The 18630-nt window shown below is 41.1% G+C and overlaps 1 protein-coding gene across 1 annotated transcript in view; it reads left to right on the top strand.

The window, feature by feature from the left end:
* Positions 1 to 18630, top strand: part of SORCS3 (sortilin related VPS10 domain containing receptor 3) — a 268925-nt gene that overhangs the window by 171045 nt on the left and 79250 nt on the right. The window contains exon 6 of the mRNA XM_036385525.2: positions 13401 to 13465. Within this exon, the coding sequence (XP_036241418.1) occupies positions 13401 to 13465 (65 nt within the window). The remainder of the gene's footprint in view (positions 1 to 13400; positions 13466 to 18630) is intronic.

The following is an 18630-nucleotide window of genomic DNA, read 5'->3' on the forward strand; positions in this document are numbered from 1 at the left end:
GTGCAGCATGAGTCTAGTCAGTAAAAGCCACTGAAATACACACTGGTGATGAAAGTTGGACAGATAAGACCAACAAGGCAGGAAAGGAGAGAGGAGGAAAATAAGACATGCACTAGCATGGCTTCAAGGAGCAGCATTTGTATTTGCAAGTAGAAAAATTAGTTGTATCAAGCAGTTCTCAAATACATTACTGATTCCCTCAACAAATCTCCCCTGAATTTTATTTTTTTCCCTTCTTTTCCATGATAATCAACCAGATTTATGTTTTGTTTTGGGATTTTTTTTTTTTCGCATCTATGAATGCCAGCCACACTCACTTTGATCTCTGAGAGTTAAAAATTGTGAGATGGGAACACTTTGACTGAAAGAAGGAAAGAGGCTGTGTGCCCACGAACTTAGGCTATGCTTTGGAGTTAAAGGCTTTCTGTCACAGTTGTTTGAGGAATGAGACAACAAATTTTTTCATTCAAGGGCAAGGTTTTCAATCTTTTTGTGATTTTGGGTAAGAAAAGTTGATAAAAAGTATCAGCCAGTGTATTTCTTTTTAGTCGCAGCCTGAATTTCAGGATGGCTTTAGTGAAGGCTGGTTTGGATATCTGAGAGTAGTATGGCAGAAGTTAAGGGGTTTGCCTCAGTTTTTCTAAAGGTTATTGTCTGGGTTTTTATCTACCTTCACACAGATATTTGTGTCTGTTTTTATTTCTCCATTGTGACAGCACTGATATTTCCTAATTCCAGTGCCAATTTTGGTCCATGCAGACTGTTTCAGCAGCAGTTCCAGTAGTGACCTTTGGATACAGCTGACATTACCTTTACTTGCCTAGTTTGTCAGCAAAGAGATGGTTAGTCAAATCCGTGCCTGCCTCTCCTGTAAATCCCACTAATCATTAACTGCCAGATGGTGTCATTGCACAGTGCTGGGGAAACATCGCCTGATTTTTTACAGCCAAGTTTAGTGTTAGGAAAACATAGTCTTGTAAATGTCAAAATGACTCCTAAATAATCCTACATTAGAGTTTTTCAGAATTAAAGCCATACCATACATGGAGCTATGGATAAAGGAATGACTCCATTTGGCCACCTACGAGCATCACCAAGGCACTTACCCAGTGCCTATTACTGGAGCCTCCCTTGGGCTAATGACTCATTTGGCTCTGGAAAGGGACTTGCTGCCCATGCCCCGTGGGCAAGAACACCCAGGGAAGGTTTTTCTCCTGGAGAGTAAAGCTAACATAAATCTGGAATGTGTTACTCAAGCCACCATGACCATGAATTGTACTAAGCTGAGGACAACATTTTCAAACTCTAGCCTCAAGCTCTGTAATAAGAGTTCAGGAGAGATGAGAATTTCCCATAAATTCTTGGTATATATTGGAAGATTTCCTTGCAAGGTCACTTTAGTTAATTAAAGACCACAGCACCATGGTGAAAGTAAACCTAATTTTTTTTTCCTTTTCAGTTAAAAATGGGCAAAGTGAAACTGTGAGGCTAGGTGTTTTATTTCATTTTGTGTGCCTACAATTAATGCCATCGGCACTATAGATATTTAGTGTTTCCAAATGTTAGGTTGTGGGTGACTAACTTGTGATTACAAAGTAACTCAGTGACAGAGATATAAATGGAGCCTGGATATAGAGGTGGATACTTTTTATAGTGTTTGTTTTTGTTGAAAAAGTTCCAAGTCAATAAAGGTATTTTAGAATTCATGGCAACATTATCAAAATATTTCTCTCAGAAATTAGAGGAAGGAATATTGTGAAATATTTGACAGTTTTTGGATGGTCTTTTTAAGTAATCTTAAAATTTGACTAAAACTTCATTTTGCAATATATGATTTTAAAATTAAAGCAGGGAAAGAATGCAGTCTGAAACAAATTGTGTGATAATTTTTCCTAATTATAATTCTATCCTGATTTTGAACTATAGATTGGTAAGTGCTCTTCCAGGAACATTGTGATAGACTTTATGGGTATCTAAGAGAATGAAACCCTAAATGACCCTAAGAACAGGAAAATCCTTCACTTTCTCTCTCTGGGAAATGCTACAGGACTGTTTTATAGAGATTGCACAGACCTCACGAATTCCATTAGTGCCTCTGGTCAGTGAAATGTTCAGACTACTGTTCCCCTTTCTGAGCTCAGTCCATGTTCCTTTTTGAACAAATTGGTGAGAGATCGACAGAAATAGTTGCATGTGGAAAAGCATCTTTGTGGAAGATGGAAAAAACCCATAGTACAATACTGGAGAAATATTACAGACTATTTTCTAGTTTACCTGGGACTAAAACCAAAGGTATTTGGAGGTTTGGTGTATGTTTATGCCAACTGATGACTTTATCTCACAAAGGAAATTTGTTACAACTAATCTCTTGTGCTGTGAATGTAAGCTCTAAGTTGTAACTGATGGATACTTTAGTATTGTGTGGTGTCTTAGGAAAATAAGTGTTTGGCATTTTTACTAAGTCCCGTGGATGTCATGCTGGTCAGGCTGCCTAGGCTCAAAGCTCTTGTAATGAGAAGAAAAAAAAAAAAGAAAAACATACTAAAAGCATTCTGGCTAGAAGGATTGTGTGTGATTGTGTGATTTTGAAGGGAAATAATTTTAAGTACTTTAAATTCTCCTTTAAAACCTATGAACTACATAATAATAAGTGAACCCTAAGTAAAGTGCTGCATGATAAAGTGCCACATTATGTATGCACCTCTGTAATTCTGGCTGCTATCACAGCAAGAATGAGTTCTTTTAATGAAAGGTATATCCTTTGGAAGGGTAATTTTGGAATAAGTTGTCTTTGGAGGACTTCTCTTTCTAACCACCTTCTTTTTCTCTCTGACCTCTTCTTGCTTGAGAAACACAACATTTCTTGCAGAAGGAAGAACTATCCCTCTCCACTAATGTAATGGTGGATGTACTTACATAAATACCAGCAAGCTTTTAGAATTTGTGATTTGTTGTGATTTTAGTACCATTTGTGATGTTTGCCACACTTATGTCTTTAATGTTCTGTGGCTGGAAGTTATTTTTTTCCTTAAGGCCTCAAAAAGTAAGGACTAAAATATTTCTGCTCATTTGGCTTAAATCTAATGCCTACCACTCCATGTCACCTGTTACACTGCAGTTAGTTTTTTCAGCCATCAAAAATCCTTTGGCTTTCGTCTCTCATCTGTCAGGTTTCTTATCTCCCAGGAGCCAGTCTCTTCTCTTACCTCTCCCATTGCTGATTTTGGATAATTTTATAACCCCATCTCCCCCACACTCTCTTTGACTGAGTGTCTGAGGCTGAAGCAGACCAGATGAACCACTAGTAAGGAAGACCAGGAATGCTTTAAGGAAGAGTTTGTTGAATATTTTTCCCAGTTTGTATTGATCCCTGGAGTGGGTCCCAGTGATGTGTCTGTCTGAAGAGCACAGGGTGGGAGGATCTGTGTTCTTCTCCTGCAAGAAGGTAACAAATAAGATCAAAACCCATCAAAAGAAATAAGTCCAAACCCCATCACTGTGTTTCAAAGGCCAGTGTTGGAAGCTGAAATGCTGTACTGCTGACTCATGTGGTCTGCCTGGCCTGACTTCATCCTGGCTCTCCTGATGCACGTGAACTCAGACACAAATTAATTCCAGCCTGTCAGGAACAGTCCCAGAGTAATTCTTTGTGACTCTTTGTAGGAAGCATTGATGAAAGCCAGCCCTCTAATTAATATATTGAATAATGTATCCCTCTGAGGCATATGGGGATCTCCCATACTGTCATAGCTTGGCAAAGCTAATCAAAAGCCAGACTGCCAGGCTGAAAGTAGCATCATATTTTGTGCATTCTGGCTAGCAAGGAATAATCTCCCACTTTTTAATTTTTTTTTTTGGGGGTGGAATTTGGGTTAGGTTTTGACCTTTGTTCTATATCATACTAATCTCTCCATTTCTGGGAAAATGGATGAATTCTCAGTGTGGGGGAAAATCCCTCTTGTTTTCAGATGACTGAAAGATAAACATTTGGGAATTCTTTTAAAATCACTACTGTTCTGAGATGTTTAAGAATTACCTTTTCACATACCCTGATTGCAAACATAATTTTCGGGCTATTTCATTCAATGGCAAAACACATACAGGCATCAGGAGTGAGCATCTTTTCTGGATCCATCTTCCCTTTGCCCCAGACCTCATCTCTGATGGCCCATTTGATTTCAAGAAATGCACCTTTACAGCTCTTGTTTCTTTACTGGGGCTGGAAGCATCCTTGCAGTGGAGGAAGTTGCAATCTAATAGAGGATTTATCCTCAGTGAGTACATCAGCACTAGCAGGGACCATTTTTACTTGAAACTAGATACCTCGAAATTCTTCAGAGAGATTTTCTCAAAAAGAATCAGGCAGGACCCAGGTAAATTCAATTTCATATCCCTGAAGGACCCAGGTAGATTCCAGTTCATTTCCCTGAACTGACTTCAGCTGCTGAACCTTTGGAAATTTGGCTGGCATTAAGCTGAACAAAACCAGTTGTTTTATTTAACAGAAGAAGTTGAGCCCATGCTGTGCAAAAAGAATAGTCTTATCATGGCAAAACAGACAAGATATTTCTGCATTAATTTAAATGTGAACCATTTGTGTTGCTCAATAACATCCATTAAAGATAAGGAGGTCCGTTTTTATGCCTTCTGCTTGTTGTAAATTAACAAACTCTCTTAAAACGACAATTCATCAGCAGTTATATGAGGCAGAATTCATTCTCGGCAAGAGAAGAAAATGAAACTCCCATCCTTTCATTCCCTGCCATTCCCCTGAGTCTCCTCTGTAGAATGAGATGAGTTTAATTTTGCTATTGTTAAGCACAGTGAGCATGAAGCTACATCAGAATGCAAGAGCAGGAAGGAGCATCTTATTAGCTGCATTACAGGTTCTTTTAAATAATGTTGATTCAGTAACTTGTGTCTTGCTGATCATATAGAGAACAAGGATGAAAAGCCAGTGAGTGATGCTGTTTCACTTGCATATTTGTAGTGAGTTAATTGGAATAGGACATAGCAGTGGTTATCATAGCTCTGTAATTATCTTGCAAGATAATTGTTCTCCATTGGGCAGAAGGCAATAAAAATGAGACGTAGACACATTTCCATGTTTAGTGGAATATCAGAAGTTCTGTAGCTGAGTCTGAGAGAGAAACATACCTGTGTCTGCTAGCAAGTACTTAGGAAATAATAAATACCTGTAGACTTCAGTCTGTAGACTTCAGAGCTGATTTCAGTAGATCTGGGTTTTCTCACATAGGAGAAAATCCTGCTTTTTATTGAAAAAATAAAGAAAACCAAGCCAAAAACTGTCACGTTTTTGGCCAAAGGGTACAGACAGATTCTTAGGTTTTGCTCACAGTATTTTTGGTTTTCAAATTTTGATTGAAAATCTTTGAGTGAAGGAGACATGTTCCATTACCATATTGATTTTAGGGGCAATCTGTAATAGTGACTCCCTAAAGCCATTTCTAGATCTGCAGTTGTTTCTCCAGAATTCTTTTTTTTTCTTTCTACAAATCATTAGATTTGAACAGTGTGCTGGCACTTTGGAATTCGCCTTGAGGATAGAAAACAGCAGAGTATTACTTTTCATTTGGCCTTGTACTTCTCTTTCCTTTCATTGCTCCTCTGTAACACCAGATTAAGAACCCAACAAAGAGAAGCTCTTGATTTACCTACAGCTTGACCATACACCTTTGCTTCTTGACATGACTCCCACTGCAACATTCTGCCCTGAGCATTCTCACTTGATCAGGGCAATGATTTTGGGATGGGGATGCTTTGGGCTGGGGATGCTTTGGGATGCTGCTGTTGTGAAGAGCTGGGAGTATGTCTAGTGCTCAGCCCCCTGGGCAGCCTTGTCTCCTTATTGTTTGTTCAGCTGCCTGCATTAGAGCAAAGGACCCACAGAAGATCTCTGGTTTCTCTGGTCTCTCCTGCTGCACTGTTGCTCTCTCACTGACAGAGACCTGCATGTGACTGTGTCTCTTTTATTCATCTCCATTCTGCCTGTGAGGATGCTTCTGTCTCAGATGCAAACTTGTCTTGTCATGAGACACTTGGTGATCTGCTGACCTCCTGACACTGTTGCTTTTACAAATCATAGCCACACAGACTTGCTGTTTCTACAGGCAGAGCCTGTCTTTGGATATCTGTCTGCTGCCAGAATCCCTTTTGTTTCCTGCTTCTTTGTCTTTTCCTCCTGTGGTATTGAGACAAATGAGCATCTCACTCTCAGCAGCTAATTGAGTGTGATTTTTTAGGGGCAAGGAGACACATTGATGCATTTATGCTTGCTGGTCCAGAACAGAGTAGTTCATTCTACTCTCTATTTCTTCTCCTTACCTTTGTTCTTCATTCCTTTTTTCCCCCTCTTCCTTTTCTGGCTGATGGCTAAAAGTCAAAGAAGGAAATAAGCCATTTGTTCTCTTCAGGTTAGTGCCTGAAATGCAGAGAAACAACTGTCACAAAAGGTTTGTGAAACAAATCCATTTTTTCATATTGTTTTTTCCCCAAAATGCATGAAATGAACCACAAATTCATTTCCAGAATGTTAGATGTTATCCCAGGGTGATTCTTCACAATATCCTGCAACAGGGAATGTAGAGACTCATTCTTCCTTAATTAATAAAAATGTACAATGCTCATAGGCATGTGGGGCTCATCAGCAAATCCTATACATATTGTCTGTGCCAAGTTTCATACTGGCATCCCCTCTTTGGACAATTTAAGCTTTATTTTTATCCATCTACTGCTTCATTCATTTATTAAATCATGCTCTTGCTCTGAAGCTTTTTGGAGGTATTTTATTGTGCCTAGGCCTCTGTTAATAGCTGAATCACTGAGCCATAGCATTTCAGGCATGTCATATTTACAATTGGAAAACATTTGTATAAATGAGGCCAATTAAACACACAGTATCTGATAATCCTTATTTTGGAGTAAAATATTTCTTGAATGGGTCATGTTTAAGATACTTCTGCTAGTAAACAAACCTGGAAGAATAATACAAGTCTTACAAACATTTCCTTTGAAGGAGAGGAGTAACTCCAGTGAGATCTTTGGTTACAGGACTGCCAGCCTGAGCTGAGGGGTCTTTGAGCATGTACTTTGCTTTTCTAAAGTGATCCAAAACAGGGCTGATTCATGTTTCATGAAAAAGTACAGCAATAATCTGTAGCAATTCCCCATGTGCCTGACTTTCAAAGGAGGGTAGCCAAGCACTGGGAAAATATTAATTAACTGGGCTTCATAATATAGTAGGCACTAAACTAATTTTAAGCAAATGCAAAAATCCAAAAATATACTCTTATTCTTATTTCAAATATGTTTCATGAGAATGTGGTTATATTTTTTGGGATTTATGGTATAGATTTGGGAAAAATGCCACAGGACTTTAAAGGACTAAGATTTATGGCCTGGATGAGAACTAGACACAGCCTTATTTGTGCATAGGTTCTGGTGTTAGCATAAAGGGAAAAGGAAAAATATTAAGCAACAGCAGTTTTGTTGTTGCTAAATATACTTTAAAGGTATTCCCTGCTAATTTATGTGATAAAAAGAAATGTACTGAGAAGAGAAATGATTCTCTGTGTAGCAGAGCCTGCTGCTTTTAATGGATTCTCTGGTGGTGATTGACATGGTTGAGCCTAAATGCCAGTTTTCTCCTCAAGGATTGAGGAGAAAAGGATTGATTTGGACCTCTTTCCTCTTCTTGGTTTGGTTTATGCATAAAAGAACTGTGTGTAGCAACTTTGTGGTTCAGGGGCCTGTGATCCACTGAGCTTACAGGGAAGGTACAGGTTTAGACATTTGGTACTAGTGGGGATGAGGTGCAGGGAGGCGCATGCATGAATGCACATATGGAAAGACACGCAGATGCCATGAACACCTTGTTTTTGAGACACCATGCAGAAAAACTCCTTAAAATTCATTGGGAGCATTTTAAAAAGGATTGGCTTTGCTGAAAAGAAATTAGCTGAGAATAAACACTTGGCAATTTTTTTCCCTTATCTTGCAAGCTAAGTCTCACAACAATTACTTCTGCCGATGTCCAGGACTACAGCATCACGGAAATTAGCACTGGAAAAGATGTAGAAAGCTCCAGGGACCTAGCTAAGACAGTTCCTTACAGTATCTTCCTGTCCAGCTTTTTTCCCAAGCTTCATTTGAAATATGCTGTGCAAGGAGGTTTCGCCCCTCACTCTTCAGAGACCCCATCACATCCTAACACATCCAGCAGCACCTCCCCTGGCTCAGCCACACAGAATGATACTGTATTTATGTGTTTAATAAACACATTCTTTGCCCCAACAGTTCAACCTTTGTGTAGCTCTTTACTATGGTAGTTTATGGTGGCTGGCCCAGGGTTGTGGGCAGGTTGGGTGTATGCTGTTAGGTGCCCAGAGTTAATGTCTGCTGGAGGTGATTTTAGACCAACTCAGACATGAATCGCCTTGACCACCTGAAGCCAACTGCAGTTATTGATACCTAGACAAATGTGATGCAGTATCAGAGAGAGGAGAAGCCTGTTGGAAAGGTATGTGTCATTGAGCAAGGGTTCCATGTGGAAAACTCCAGGTAAGTTGAGTGGGAATTGAATGAATTCGTTCCTGCTTCCATACATGCACATGGGCATGGCTCTTGTGTTGCTCGAGTTAGAAATATACACTGCTTGCCTGGTACAACACAAAAGTGTTTACTCACTTCTGGAGCAGGATAGAATTAAAATTACATCAGACTAATTGGCAACATCCACTCATTTAACTGCTGTTGCCTGCAGCAAGAGGAGGAGTTTTTCCTCCTTTACACATTATTGTACAATAAATGTGCCTTTTTCCTTGATGTTTCTAGCCCTTATTTAGTGCACAATATCCTGCTAGGTAGTATCCATCTGTTTTCTCTGTCTCTTTAAATGGACACTGGAAATTGCCTTCAGTCTGACATCTTAACCTGCAAAAATGAGTTTTCAAGACAGCATATTGGGAGTCTCAATTTGTTGTAAAAGTTTTGATTTTGTTTTCAAAGCAGGGGAATTCCACTTTGACTGGTCAGAAACTAGACACACCCCTGGCAAAAAGCTCAGTCCAGCAGGTTCCAGATCAAGTTTGAAGGGCTGACTCCTGTAACCTGAATTTTTGCTTTTATCTTGTTGTAAATCCCAAACAAAAATGTTGCTCACATTCAGTGATACTCATTCAAACCTCCTGAACTCTTGGGTCCAGGATATAGAGGAATAGAGCATCTCTTACTCTCAGTTGATGGTTTAGGGAGCAAGGATCAACAGAGGCAGTTGGAATTGCTCTGCTGTTTTCATTTAAAATGGTAGAGGAGACAAATGTCAGTCCTTTTCACCTTTAAATGCCTGGTGAGTAATGCAAAATGGTTAGAAAAAAATGCAAGACTTGTTTATTCCGTGGAAAGGCATTAGAGTTGGTAGAAGAAGTGAGCTGGGGTGTGCAGTAGGCAGGTAACCCAATGAGTCTGTTTGGTTTTTTTTCCTTTCCTTGCATGTGTTGACATTTTTTATTTTGAAGTATATAACACCTTTCCCTGTAGTTGGAAACTACAAGGAAACACTTCAGGAATAGTTAAAGTGGAGGTATTGTGTTTTCCTTGCCCTTATAGGCTGCTCTCTCTCCCAGTCAGAGATTAAATATTAGCAGAGTGGCCTAGTAAATGTGCATCCATGCACAATGCTCTTCCCTCAGGACAGAGATAAGGATCTTGCCAGGATCATGTCCATCCTTCAAGAGCACACAATTCTCTTCTGAAAAGAAGGGAGGAAGGATCTTGTGAAAAGAGCTACCATGAAAACAGAAAGGAAAAGCAGCACCAGAATATAGAAAAAATATAACAATTCTTCCTTTTAATGGAATTCAGAGGTAGTTTGAATTCTTAATTGGAAAATTATCCTGTGCCTACTGCAATTCTGGCTGCAGGCTCCACATTTTGAAAACTGCTTTTGCAGCAGTTGGGGAAAGTGTCAGCAGGAAAAACTGACCTTTCCTGTCACTACTGCCTGCATGCTCTCAGCATTTTGTCATGCCAGGGGTGATTAATGAATAGGGATGGTGGATGATGTTGATTTAGCTCAGTTCCTCACAGTGAGGGTGCCTTATTTGACTCCCTGCAGCCATCACAGCAGCACACACAGGTGCATTTTGTGAACCTTGGTTTGAATTTTGCTGTCTGGAGTTTATATGCATAGATCTTTATGACCATGGGTCAGGACCTCAGGCTCCTGAGTGTTAAATTCTCTTGTCTGTATAAGACTCTGGACAGGGTTTTTAGCCAGAGCACCATGAAAGCCTTTCCCAGCCACCACACTCTGAGCTACACTTGGTTGTATAAGTCAGGGGATGCTGACATCTCTCCTCAACATGCTTTAGTTGCTTAAATAATATTGGGCAGTGCATCCTCCAAATGTTCTTCAGAGTGTAAGAAACTAAAAGGCTGTGAAAGTGTTTCTTCTTGTTTTGTTGCTGCTCCTGTATTGTCAGACCTGTTGTAGTGAGTTCTCAAGGCTAGAGAATTACAACAGGATAAAGGAATAGATTTAGAGTCTGTGTGTGTGTGTGTGTTTTTGCAGCTGTGCTTCAGGATCTTGCTCTTTCCACTGCTGACTTTTTTTCATTCTTCATGTAAAGCTCCTCCAGACAAATGATGAGAGACCATTTACTAAAAATACCTGAATTCAAGAGTCAGAGCAATGCAAAACAAAGCTCTGTTCCTTGCCAGTGGGAACAGATGTGAGGTGAGGCATGAAGAAACAGCATTGATTGGGGATCTGTTTTGCAATCAGTCATTGGTATAAGAAAGCAACTTGGTTTGGGTGAAGGAAGGAGGACCAGTGCATCACTTTTCAGCCTTATCTGCCTGCAGATAGAGCAGCCTGTCTTGCTTTTGTGTTGCAGAACACTTTGTGAGCTTTTCAAGGTGGAGTGCACTATTTGGTGAACAGAGGAGCACTAGGAGTGTGCTGTGTGCTAGTCCTTTTTTGTCATCATTGTTATTCTGAAAAGAACCATTAGGCTTGTCAAAACTAATTAAGGGAACAAGTAGATGGCACTGGAAAGGAACTTCAAGCTAGAATGACATGTTTCAGGAGATCCCTCTCATTCCCTGGTGCAGACTTGAAAGGCATTATGAGTAGATCCACAGAGCTCATGCATGCAAATGCACAATGGTAATGAGTATTCTGGAGTTTGTTAGGATATACTTAGGTTCTTCTAATAGAAGTCTCTTTTAAAATGAATAGTACTGTGGCAGACTGATGTCTCTTATTACCTGGGCTAAACAACTTTGCCCCATTGCTGCAGGGGGAGATACAGTGCCCTTTCCATCTGGAGGGGAGGGACCCAGAGGATGTCAGGGGCCCAGGTGGAGCCATATGACACTGTCAGATGTGTGTCAGGATGCAACAAATGGCTCTGAGTAGGAGCTTGGTGTCTGGCTTCCAGAAGGTTGGATGCCAGGAGAGTGCATTTAAGGCTGAATTTAAGTAGGAAACCTGTTGGTAAGGGCTGCAGGGCAAGTGCCTAAAGTGTTCCCAACCTTTACCTCCAAGTGCTGGCACTACCACTCCATATCATTAAGTTGTGATGAATAGATATGATGGTAAGCATGTACATCTGTCTCTATTGGCATGTCTTAGATAAGGGTGATGGTTACTGAATGACTGAAATTACAGCAGTTAGTGTTACTCATTTGAAACAGGGCAGAAAACCTCTGCTATGGACTAGAAAGATTGCTTTCTATATACATTGGGGACTAATACTGCAGCACACTGTAATGTTTTTCACTGATATTTAAAGGGATTTCTGTGTATCCTACTGTCACTTTTAACCATGTCCATAAATTGGGAAGCTTTGATCCCAATAATTGTGTGATCACAGGAACTCAGGCTCATTCTGGCATCCTTACCAATAACAGACAGCCCTTCTTCCTTGTGGGATCACCCTGAAACTGATGGTAGCAATTAAGGAGCAGACTGTTTCTCACTGTGAGTGGAATGATGAAAGCCCTGCCTGTGCTGCTTTGTTTTGTTGTGTTGGTATCTTCTGGCCACAATTCAGAGTGTTGTGAATGGACCTGCTATCGATGTGGTGCTCTCGTTAACAAGCAGTGCCAGATTCAGTTACCTGCACAGTGGGTCATAATGTAGTTATTTTGACATTTGCAGCACTGCCTGATCTTAGCTGGACTCCAGCACATTTATATGTTTGTCATTGCTTCAGTTGCTGTGTTTTTTGTGGGATACACAAAAATGTACCAGAGCATCTGTATTTTTAAAATTATTATTATTATTATTATTATTATTATTTTTACTGGTTTTGCTGTTGATGCCTCAAGGATGAAAACAGCAAAAGAATGTGATAAAAATGTTTTCAGAACATTAGGGAGTTCTGAACATTGGCTGGCTCAGAGGGAATCTATTATTTACAATCTACTGTATCAAATTCAACTCCCACCAAATTAGAAACTGATTTTTGTCATTGTCCCTTTTTAATCTAACCCTTTGGTTAACTCAGGAGAAGCAGCACCATAAATCACGTGGACATCTATGGATTTTTTTTTCCCCTGCCAGCCATTGCTAGGACTAAATGTTCATCTCTCAGTGATTCTTATCAGCCAGGACACTAATAATAACATTTCTGTTCTGGGCTTGACTTTCCCTCTTCCAGGAGGAAAAGTATCTTTTTAATGTCCTTTGAAAAATATTTTTAGGGAGTAAATAACAATGCATGGGAAGATTGCACTAGGGGTGCTTGAGTTCCAGGTAGTGAGATTAAAGAAAGTCCTTGTGCCTCTTTTCATAATTGTGAAAAGGACCATGGATGACATGGGATCATGGTGGGAATAATGAATACTTTCTCACCTTTTTAAAATCAGAAATTCACCATATGTGCAACACAGTTTTTCTTCTGAAGATGGGGAAAAGGAGGTAAAGAATAGCAAGACTGCCCAGCAAACCAGGGGCAAATCAGAAATTGGTCTTTCATGTCTCTAATCAGCCAAATAAAACCTCCTTTTAATTTGCTTTCTGAAGTCATGGGGCTGCTGTGCCCTTGTCTTTCCTTCAGCATTAAGCCAGAACTCTAATTTTACTGGGTCTTGGGACCAGCTCTCTTTGCTATCACTAGAACAGTCATAGTAGCCTTGGTCTTGTAGACAAGGGATGGGCAGGATCACTCTCCTGTGCCTGGGAAGGTTGGTGTAGGGCCCCTGAGCATGATCTGTGTGGAAATACAAAGGAGACGAGTTGTTAAAAGGTGGAAACCTACATACCAGGTGTCCCAAGGTAGGTTTAAACTGGTTTTGTGCTCCTTCACCAGCTCTGTCTGATTGCAGCCTTTCAGCTAAGTGACTGCCTTCTCTCTCTGTGTCTCTCCTCCCAGGTCAGTGGCTGGTTTGGATAAAGAACCTGACCTTGTGCACATGGAAGCCCGGACAGCTGATGGACGTGAGTGCCTGCAGCCACTGCTAAAAACTGGGCTTTGAGCCAAGAATGGAGTGGGAATGAGAATCCACTTCATCCATTTTACCTCCCCATTTACATTTTAATTGGTAGGGGAGATGTAGGTCATGGGGTTTGATGTGATGTTCTTATCCTGAACCTACAGGGGAAAGTTGTGGGCTGCAGGGCTTGTGTCTGTGGAGGGGGTGGACAGAAGCACAGTCTGTTGGGATAAGAACCCATCTATTCTGTTCCCTGTTTAACTTTTTTCAGTATCACATAGTTTACATCAATCATGAAGAGCTGGGCTACCAGCACTGTACCATGGAACCTCTGTGCATTTCCAGAGGTGCTCAGAACAGCTAGGTGGTATCTGAGAAATTACCTGCAGCCAGACTTGCCCTCCAGCCAGAATGTCCCTATTCCCCTTTGTCTTGTATTGAAAGTGTTTTTTAGTTTTGCTCATAATGTATGAATAGGTGTTCCATACCAACATATTACAGGCTTGAAAAGGTGCCTGGATCTGAAGCAGGAAATAGGAAAAAAATTCTTAACTCCTCACTGAAATAAATCTAGTCACATTTGCAGTGGAATGGATTCCTACATAGTCAATCTCCAGCAAAGGCATGGTATTAGAAGTAAGTTGACTTACTGTCTCTGAAGTGTGTTAGATATTTCTCACGGGAACTGTAGCATAGTAATGCATCTGTTCCTTATGTGGAAATTTACTCTAGTGTGAGGAAATGGGAGCAATGGAACAAGTGTCCCATTTTGGTGCAGGGACAGTATAGAAAAACAGCATAGGATTAAGGAGTTAGAGGATTTCTGGGAGAAAAAAAAGCCTCATTATTGTTGGTTGCAAACTTATCTCTGTTTTAGTCAAGTGCTGTGTAGGCCAGATGTGTGAACAAACTCTTGTCTGTCAAGATGGCTTCTCTGAGGTTGTGGATGTTCTAAAATCACTCACTGGCCTCCCACTGCTATTTATTGATGGCAGCTGAATAAATAACCAGGCAATAACAGCTCAGGGGTGACAGCTGTTTGTTGAATATGTGGAAAAAGCAAAACAGGCCGACAGGTGGGTGGACAAGGTAGGGAGGCACCTTCAGTGCCTTTGCTGCTTGTGTACTGTCACAGGTATGATGGGAGAAGTGGTCAAATGCAAATAAAAAAATCCCAAGTAAGCAAGCAAAGTGCTGATGGAGTCTGTTTTCAAACTAAGTTTAAACTTGCTCACCCAGCTATTTGAATATTGGATATGTCAAGGATGTAAATGTTTGAAAGATGTATCCCCAGCTTAAAGACAGCTCTCTTCCTTCAGGTCTTGTTTGCTCAGGGGTTTGCTCTTTGTTCTTGTTTTAATATATAAATTCAGCATTTTGAAATTGGCAGCTGATGGTGTTGAGGGTTTCACTGGAAGCCAGGCTTGGCCAGTGGTGTCAGCAAAACAGCCCCAGTGCAGCTGCCATCCCAGATCTGTTGGGCTGTGCTGGCCCTGCTGGCCTGCACCAAAGGACTCCTCTCCCAGCACAGCACAAAAGAACAATGCTGCTCCAGTTAGAGGTTCTAAGGCTTGAAACAATATTAGTTTGTGTTACAAAGAAATGACAGCCTCACAGCTATAGACTTCCCCAGTGTGATATGGTTCAGCTCTGGGTGCTTAGGAATGGGGCACTGGACTTTCCTCCCAGTTAGTTCTGCAACCAAATTGGGCCTTCATGTGCTCAGTGAAATAGCTGAGGCACTTACACCTGCTGGGAAATGGGGCCCTTCAGTTACATCCTCTTGATCAGAAAGCTTCTGATGAAAGTTTTCCTCAGTATTATGCAGAAGGAAGAAAAGGCTTCTCTAATGCCTCTTTTAGGTCAGTCTGGTGGCTCAGTCACTTATTTGATGCATTAACAGACATAGATTTAAGTATTCCCATTGCTTAGTTTAATTTAAATAGAAGAATCCATGCCTTTAATGTCACTGGCTGCTTGAAAGATACATGATTCTCCTAGATTGGGCATTTTTCTTTCTTCTTCTTCAGTTTCCTCCATGTTTTTAAGTTAAAAAAAAAAATAGTGAGTAAAAGCAGTGGAGAAGGGAGGGGAAGGAATTGAAGGGCTGTTTAGAACTAGACTCCTGATTTTGATGATTTTTAAATTTTTAAATTTTTTTTTCCTTTTGGCATTAATGGGACTCAAGAACCCATCTAATACCAATTCAGACTCTGGAGCCTAAAAGGAGCTCTGGAGCTGGGAACAGGTGATGGGGCATGCTGGAATCTCATTCATCCATAAATGAGTCAGGGCTATCAATAAGCTTATGGATCTGGGAGCTGGCAGTCCTGTTCACCTCTCTGGTGACTGTCCTTCAAGATATCTTGCCACATGGTTTTGTCTGTCCAGCCATGGTTGTGTCTCTAAAAAACCCATCTGCCCCTGTGCCTGGTCTCCTTAAATACTGCAAGATGCTGATAATTCCAGTGCCTATCTTATCTCAAGCTGTTCCCATCTTTTGTAGCAGATGAAGTTTTTCACATTTTTTCGACATCTTGGCAGAGTCATTGTAGCAGAATAATAATCGAGGCTTGCATTTTTAAATTGTAAAACCATGTAGGAGCCTTGGGCATTGTGCCTTCTGCCAGAGTGTAATAGGCAGCAGCAAGGACAGGGCTGGATGCAAGGGGACTGTTATGATCACACTGACACAAGCACCCACCAGCATTCCTGGGAAGGATATATTGAACTTTCTGATGTTCAGTGAGTTAATCTTCACCCCACTCACATATATACACTGCAATAAACAGGATTTGAATTATAGGAAAAAGAGGGGAGAAAAGCTAACCAAAAGGATAAAACAGGGTAACTAATTCCGAAAGTCTACATGTCTTTTTCTTTGGAGGAAAAATTATTGAGGCCAGTGAGTTTTTCTCCCTCTCATGGAAACCTTCACGATGTTATGATTTTAAATTTTGCCTGATACCAGGGTCTGATTTAAGCTGAGCCAACCTGCCAATGCAACTTGTCTCTATCAGCTGCCCTTTTCCCTGTTAGCCATGCTGGCCAGCCATCCCAGGAGGGAGGCAGGGCTTTCTGTCCTGTGTCTAAGTCACAGTCACCTGCACACAGGTTGGCCCTTTGCAGCCTGCAGCACAACAGCTTTGACTGTTTCACTGCCTCCCTTCAGGAACCCACATCTTTGGGGAAAGAGCCTCTTGTGCTCCTGCTTCCTGCCAAAGCTGGCATGGAAAAGATGAGACACGGTAGCTTGGCTTATTTCACCAGTTTGTCCCTTCCAATTTCAAGAAATTGTTTCCGTTTTGTCACTTCAAAAAGGGTAAAAATACACTCCAAAATCTCAAGATGGAAGGCTGTGTTAAATAGCAATGAGGAGGTGGTTCAGGCTCCTCAGCTGGAAAATGGCTCTACATCTGTGAAAGCCATTCCCTAATCCTAAGGGAGGTGGGAAGGGTTTGTGCGGAGGCATGGACGCTGGGATTGGAGATGCAGCAAGCCCTCCAGGCTGCTTGATGCCCATATTGCCACATTCACAGATGAGCTGAGGAAGTGGCTGGGGTTGCTTATAAGCATGAGAAATTTTTAATGCTGCCTGGGAAGTAGGGAGCCCTTCTCAACTCCTTTTGCAGTGGAACATTATAAAAATCCCAAAAGTAACAAAAAATCCAGCCTGCTAAAAGAACCCTGAAAACCAGAACACCTGAACCCTTTAATTCTGGTGTTGTATAGGACAATATATAAATTGGAAGTAGTGCCCAGATAGAAACAACCTTCCTTACACAATACAACTCCCAGTGAAAGGTAAGCAAGGCTTTGGGGGCATGGCTTAGTCTCATGTCACCTGCCCCTCTGGGTGAATGTCCTTTAACCTTGTGGCTGCCCAAAAGGGGGGTGCAAAATTACCTCATTCTGGAAGAGAGGCTGATAATAGCCTGGAAGTTAGGATGGCCTCTTCTCTCTTAATGGAGGCTTTTGTTGAGAGACCCTGTTCTTTCTATGTGAGAAGATGTGCTCTGCGAATGAGCACGTTTTAGAAGCTTGAGCAGGGACTTGAGATTGTTTCTTGCTTCGAGTTACATACAAATGGGAACAGAACTGGATGCTGCTATATTTTTTACCTGATTTTTAATGGATTAAAAAAAAAAAAATTTGGGGAAGCAGGAAAAAATCAAGACAACTTTATCTGGTATCCTAAAGCAGAGAAGATTAAAGATATATTATTTGTGTCTATGTTTGTTTGGTTTTTTTTTTTAATAGGGTTGTATTGTAAAATATATGAAAATAAATAAAAAAAGAGACTAAATGGAAAGTGGGTAGTGAGCTACCCCCCTTCTCCACCACCATCTCCTTGTGAATATTAATCAGGTGCCATTCTTTGACTATATTTGATTGCTGGTGTAACACACTCAAAATGACACATTTCCCAATAGGCAGGAAGCTTGTTGTCATGTCAACACTTGTGATTTATCTGCATTTATTTGTGACAGGTTTTTATTCCTCTTCCCATTCTGTCACTCAGCCGCAGCAAATTATCCCCTTTTTGGAAGGTGTCATGGTTTGACACTGGCACAATGCCAGTGCCCCCATGAAGATACCTTCTCCCTGGTTTCTGCTGTGAGATGTGACCAGGAATAAGCAAAGCAGGCTCCTACTTAGGAAAGAAAAGAACCAGAACTTTATTAACTACTCTACAACTACAAATAAAAAGGAACACACACATACAGGGAAAATGAAAACCTCACAAATGCATTTCCTCCTCCCCCCACCAAATTTCCAACACAATACATTGTTCCTCAAATCACCAACTCTCGGTCCAGCATCACCTTTTAGACAATCAATCCTCAGTTCATCAAAAGGAGAGGAGTCCTTCTTGTACCATGGGCTTCCCCTGGAAACACAGTCGAAGCCTCGTGTGTTTCTGTGTCACTCGTGGCACCGCCCGGAGTACATCTGCCGTCGTGACTTCTTCCTTTCCATGTCCAGTGCTCTCACCACTGAACACGGACAAGAACTGCTTCTAGGGTTGTCTTTTAAGGATGCTCTGTCCTGATCCAAAAAAGGCACAGTCTCTCCTTTGGGACACCTGTCCCCACAATCTCTCCTTTTGGGACACCTGTCCCCCCCATATTTTTTCACCCCCTGGGGCCGAGGGGCACCAACACTGAA

This window comes from Molothrus ater, chromosome 8 (genome assembly GCF_012460135.2).
Source record: "Molothrus ater isolate BHLD 08-10-18 breed brown headed cowbird chromosome 8, BPBGC_Mater_1.1, whole genome shotgun sequence".
NCBI lineage: Eukaryota > Metazoa > Chordata > Aves > Passeriformes > Icteridae > Molothrus > Molothrus ater.